General features: G+C 41.6%; 1 protein-coding gene across 1 annotated transcript in view; it reads right to left on the bottom strand.

The window, feature by feature from the left end:
• Positions 1 to 468: 468 nt before the first annotated feature.
• Gpr149 (G protein-coupled receptor 149) overlaps positions 469 to 6000 on the bottom strand; it is a 57706-nt gene continuing 52174 nt past the window's right edge. Inside the window, exon 4 of the mRNA XM_057756882.1 lies at positions 469 to 3734. Within this exon, the coding sequence (XP_057612865.1) occupies positions 3165 to 3734 (570 nt within the window). The 3' untranslated portion in view covers positions 469 to 3164. The remainder of the gene's footprint in view (positions 3735 to 6000) is intronic.

Raw genomic sequence — 6000 nt, 5'->3', positions numbered from 1 at the left:
ATTGCATTTAAAATGGCTATATTGTTTTCTTCTTAAGAAAATTGGACATCTAGATTTGCCAAAAATTCTCTCTAGAATGTTCAATTAGATCTTCCTTGTTTGTTTGCTTCTTCTTCTTCTTTCCGTCTTTCTCATTGTTTTATTTTGGAGACAGGGTTGAATTATGCAGCCATGGCGGCTCTGACACTTGCCCTGTAGACCAGGCTGCTTTCCAATTCCGCCTCTGGCGTTTGAGGATTAAAAGTGTATGTCACCAGCTCAGCCTGCCTGCCCTTCTTCCTTCCTTCCTTCCTTCCTTCCTTCCTTCCTTCCTTCCTTCCTTCCTTCCTTCCTTCCTTCCTTCCTTTCTTAATGAAAACTCCTTTGGACACAGGATCCCATGTGTACAAGGTTGGCCTCAAACTCCAGGAATTAGAGAATGATCTTGAACTACAGGTGCACACTTGGAAAGACTCTACCAACCCAGATGCATGCTAAGCAGACAGAGTTGCCAAACTATCATTGTGTTCAATAGTTCTCAATTTTGGTGAAAACATTTTAAAACAATATATTTATAATGAGAAATCCTGTAAGTTGAAATGTATATGCTATGTATAACATTGTAGGTCTGTTTTGATAAACATGAATAGTGACACTACCTTTTCTTAAGTTTAGATAATGAGGTATTGAGTAGTAATTAGAGATGGAAAAAAATCATTGAGATCATTTTATTTGAATTGTATTGTTTTTCTTGCAATATTTTATTTATTTTGGGGCAGAGTCTTACTTGGTAGTCTAGGTGCCTAAAACTCACTGCAAGGCCCAGGCTTGCTCGAACTTGCATCTCTTCTCTGGTTTCTTTCAAGCTGGAAATTTTGGCATGAGCCATCACAACTACCATTTATTTATTTATGTATTTGTTTATTCATTTTGAGATACTCATTTTTGAAGAATTTTTTTGATGGCAAATACTTTCTGGAGAACAAAACAATATAAATATTCATGTAAAGTAATTTTAAAAGAGTTTTAACTCAGTATAATGAAATAGAAACCAAAATGAACTGTTCTAAATATAATTAATTTAATCTGTAAATAACATATATGCCTACAATAGAGGTATGCATAATCTATAAGCACATGAAACAAGAACTTTTGTAAATAAATATTTAGGTAATATATTTAAAAGTATATGGAAATAATAATTTTAAATATTTAAAATTAAGATTAGAAAATAATTAAAATATCAGCACTTTTGAAATATACATCAGTGGTATGATGATAAGGTGATCTGAAAAATAAATCTTGTCCTGTATTCCTTGTAATCATTTAATATAATACAAGTTGAATTGGTTATTGTTTGAGATAACACATTGTCCTTAGGGAGGAAATCTTAAAGTTCTTAATCTAGAAATAATATTTGAAGTAAATTTTTTATGCTTCAAGAATGGCAAAGCAAGTCTTGGAAATCTTCAGCACAGGAACAGACTTCTGTGGTTAGACTTGGGGGTTTTCTCTTCTTTAGCCAGAAGCTTGTTGCCCTGGTGTGCTGTACCTCTCAGGATTGGATGTGACAGGACTTTCTCCCAGTCTCCATTCAAAGAAATAGAACAGTTGTGGGATGGCAGGATGGTTATGGCTTGCTCTAATTTGGACCCTACAGGTTAATATCATGAGTCGTAGTCCCCAGGAAAGTACTTTTAGGAGAGGGGTAAATGGACGTGGGGCCTAATGGGATGTCTTTAAGCCATGGCAACACGTTCTAGAAAGGGTTATGGAACATCTTGGTCCCTTTCCTTTGCTCTCATAAGCGAGAGATTGATTATGTTCTTCCCTGAACTCATTTCACCGTGTGTCACATCCCAGAAGTCACAGAGTAGACAGATCATGAGTGTTGTTGTCTCACTCTTTTTACTCTTTGGGCAGCCCACCACCCTGTTCTTAAATAATCACACATGGAGACTTATTATTACTTATAAATGTCTGGCTACAGCTTCGCTTGTTTCTAGCCAACTTATCTTAAATTATCCCATCTACCTTTTGCCTCTGGGCTTTTATCTTTCTATACACCTGTTTTTTTACTTCTTACTCTGTGGCTTGCTGTGTAGCTGGGTGGCTAGCTCCCTGAGTCCTCCTCTCTTTTCTTCTTTTCTTGCTCCTTGATCCTCTTCCCAGATTTCTCTTATTTTTTCTCTCTGCCTGCCAGCCCTGTCTATCTTTTCTCCTGCCCAGCTATTGACCATTCAGCTCTTTATTAGACCAATCAGGTGTTTTAGAAGGCAAAGTAACACAGCTTCACAGAGTTAAACAAATGCAACATAAAAAAATACAGCACATCTTTGCACCATTAAACAAATGTTCCACAGCATAAACAAATGTAACTCATCTTTAACTAATATTCCACAACACGTGAGTTTAAATAAAGCATATCACGGGTATTTGTTGGAGGAAGAGAAACCTAACAAGCTTTTTTTCCAGAGATGTTTGAATTAAAGATTATTTCTAATGCCATTTGCAATATACAGAATATTTAAGAGTGATCTTGACACAGTGAATAGGCAAAAGAATACCTCTGATATATTCAAGAGAAACAAACAGAACCACTTGCTAAACTACTTGTACTTTATAACAATAAATGAAGTAACAATAGACTAGGGTTACATCTAAATTTCCATGTTAGAAGCTAATTTGCCTTATTATACAAGAACATACTTCCTAGACCACTGAAAAGGCAAAGCAGTAACTGAAATAAGCTCATTTGGCTAAACGTGTTTAGGTAAATATGCATTCAGATACAACTCAGAGTTTGGTGTATTTTTTTTCCATTTCCACAACATCACTTTTCCCTCTTGCAGTCAAAAGCAGCCTGTGTGCAGAAACCCATGCATGAAAACAGTATGTTCTTTTCATAAATAGGCAAAATATTAGCAAACTAGATCAGGATTTGGCTTAGGAAGGTTTTGAGAAACCAGACACAAAGTTGTTAAATTACCACAGTGTATGATTTTTAAGTAGTGTGTGAAATGCACTGTATGTATGCACTACAGCAAGTCACCCCAAAAACTAAGACCCAGGAAAGCTTATATAAGCCCATGATTAGAAGGAAGAGGGAAATGAGTCTCAGGACTAGGGCAAGTTTTGCAGTCCAGGGTTGCAGAGCTGTCTGACCCTGTAAGACCGGTTAATCCCTAACTAAGCTCGCTTTCTGCCTCCCTTTTCCTATAGGCTTTGTTTAGCAGCTGGATCTCTTCCTGGTAGCCTTCCCTGACCTGATGCTGCCGCTTACTGTTCTGTCTGTGTGCCTCCACGGTGTCTGGGATGGAGATGTTGATATCACCGTCAGGATCACTTGTGGGTAAGAAGAGGGAGTAGGAGGCAGTTTCTCCTAAATCGCAGGAGACGAATCTGTTCTCCTTCCGTGAGTAGCGCAAAGAAGGAGACCTGACTTTGGTTGAGGACTGGCTGATGTTGCTGATGATTGACACGGTGTCCAAAGCCTCATCATTGTCGCAGATTTCAAGGACCTCCAAGTGTATTTTCACGCTGGTGTCCGCAAACGTGGAGGGAGTCTCTTCTGAGTTGGGTTCATGGCCCACACTTTTCGATCGATAGACTTCTATTTTCTTGGAGGCTGGGGTTATCTTTTGCCCTTCTGCACTGACCTCATAAGTAGATAGGGAGAGGGTTTTCCCTGTAGGTGCTTGGAGAGACACAGTCCCCTGGAATGCACATAAGGGAATAGCCAGCCCACTGGAACGCTGGGGACAGAAACATAAAGGTTATATTATTGAAATCAACACATAGACATTCATTTTATGCAGCAGAGTGGTAAGTTTTCTACTTTTGATCTATTTCCCTGGAAACTATTTACAGATAATGAGATTCTCCTTCTGTAGCTGAATATCTCCTAGGGCAAATATACCTGAAGGAGTGTAGCAACTTAAAAGAAGACAAGGGGTATTTCCAGAGTTGAAAGAGAAATGAGGGTACTGATAGAAAGCAGTAGAATAGATGTTCCTGTCCAAGGGTAGGACTTGGGCATAAATTAAATGCATACTTACAATGTAGAATTGCTTTTATATTTCTGCTACATATCCAGTTACATTTAAAAGTATACATAGACCTGAAGTTTGGTTGGGGCCCAAGAACCACTCTGCAGCTAGGATGGTGCCAAATTTAGTGGCCTTTGCTGCCACCTGGGGCCATGGTGACATCAAACCATGAAAAGCTGATGAGGGCCATGTCTGGGTCTGTGGTCCTCCCACAGTCAGTGTCTATGTCGACGCCTGTGGCCGTGGTGCCACTAAAGGTCACACTGATGCCTAGGGTCTAGGCAACAACCTGTGGCCATTCAAAGACTGTACTGCCTCCAGGGCCATTCTGGTCTGGGTGGCCTGCACTGGGTCCTTGTCTTGGTCCGTGATTCTACCTCAGCTGGGGTCTGTGTTCATATTCATGGCTCCTGGTGCAGTCAAGGGTAGTGTTGAACTCTGGTGTCTGGGCCACCACCTGGACCATATTGGTTTCTGAGCGCCATACTGTTGCAGCCTTGCCAATCTGGGTGACATGCACTGCCACCTGGGCCCATGGTGACATTCAGGTTCATGCTGCTGCTGAGAACTATGTCTGGGTTTGTGGTCCTACCACAGCTGGCATATGTATTGATATCTGTGGCCATGTTAGTGCCTGAGGACTGTGGCATACTGTGACCATATTGACCTGGGTGGCCTATACTTTCAGCGTGGTCTTGGTGTTGTACAGCCTGGGCTGTTTCCTATAGCCATGTATAGGACAGTATCCGAGAAACAACCAGGGTCTGAGTTGATATCCATGGCTCCTGTTGCCACCAAAAACTGTGCAGTTGCCCAGGGTCTAGACAAGACACTTGAGATCATGTTGGTATACAAGGACTTTCTACCTCTTTGACCATTCTCATCTAGGTGATCTGTGCTACCATTGGGGCTATGGTGACGTTAGGGACCAAGCTGCTGCTGAGGGCCATGCCTGAGTCTGTCCTGCAGTAGCTGGGGGTTTGGGATGATGCCCATGGCCCGTGTTACCACGGGGGGGGAGGGTGGTCATAAGAATCATGCATGTTGAAACCTAAGGGTGAACCACCCCACCCCTCACTTTCCCTGGGATTGGCTGGTCCTGCCCTCCATTGGACATTGCAGCAGGAGAGCTGACCCTGCTCCTCCCAAGGAAGAGCTGGGGAGAGATGTTCCCACCCCACACCGGGGATATGGAAGAGTTAGTGCCTAAGGCTCGGACCTAGGAGAACTGACTACACAGTGTGCCTGAGGGGGCAGTTCAGTGGCCAGGACCAATCAGCTCAGCTACCATTCAGACCCAAATCCTAGGCCTTTGATTGGCCTACACTAATACATCTATGATCTGCTGGAATGCACAAGTGGACTGGTCCTACTGAATGCTAACCACAGGATCTCCATGACTCAGGGCAACATCAGGATATCTGAGAGGAATTCCAGTGAGGGTCCAGTGATGCTGGTGTGCCAGAAGACTTGAAAAAGACTAATGACTCACTGCAATGAACATTTTGTGGGTGGGGCTGATTGGACAAAAGGGTTGACACTCTGTAACACTCAGTGCCATTAGGATGAATAAAAGAGGTATTTGAAAGACGGAGAAAGGAGGTGGGGTTGTGTGTGTGTGTGCTTTATTTTGTTTTTAATTGATTTTGGGGGGTGCTTTGGGGAGTGATGCTTCAGGGGTAAGAGAAGAATATGGAGGGGCTGGGAGCTGAGCGGGATTGGAGTGCATGATGTGAAATTCCCAAGGAATCAATGAAGAATTATGTTTTAAAAATAATAAGTAAATAAAAAAAATTTAAAGTTCATCCTGAAAAATCCTATCCTGAACAAAACGTTTTTCTTATCAAAGACAGAGATTTATGAATTTTTACTACAAAATTGGCTAAAGCATTATTTAGTTAGAAAATGTGACTGTCTGGGCTGGGGAGATGATTCAGTGATCAAGTTTGTTGTGCATGCATGACGAATTGAC

Source organism: Chionomys nivalis, chromosome 24 (assembly GCF_950005125.1).
Source record: "Chionomys nivalis chromosome 24, mChiNiv1.1, whole genome shotgun sequence".
NCBI classification, from domain to species: domain Eukaryota; kingdom Metazoa; phylum Chordata; class Mammalia; order Rodentia; family Cricetidae; genus Chionomys; species Chionomys nivalis.
Note: the sequence above shows the minus strand (reverse complement) of the source record. Positions and strands in the feature narration are given on the sequence as shown.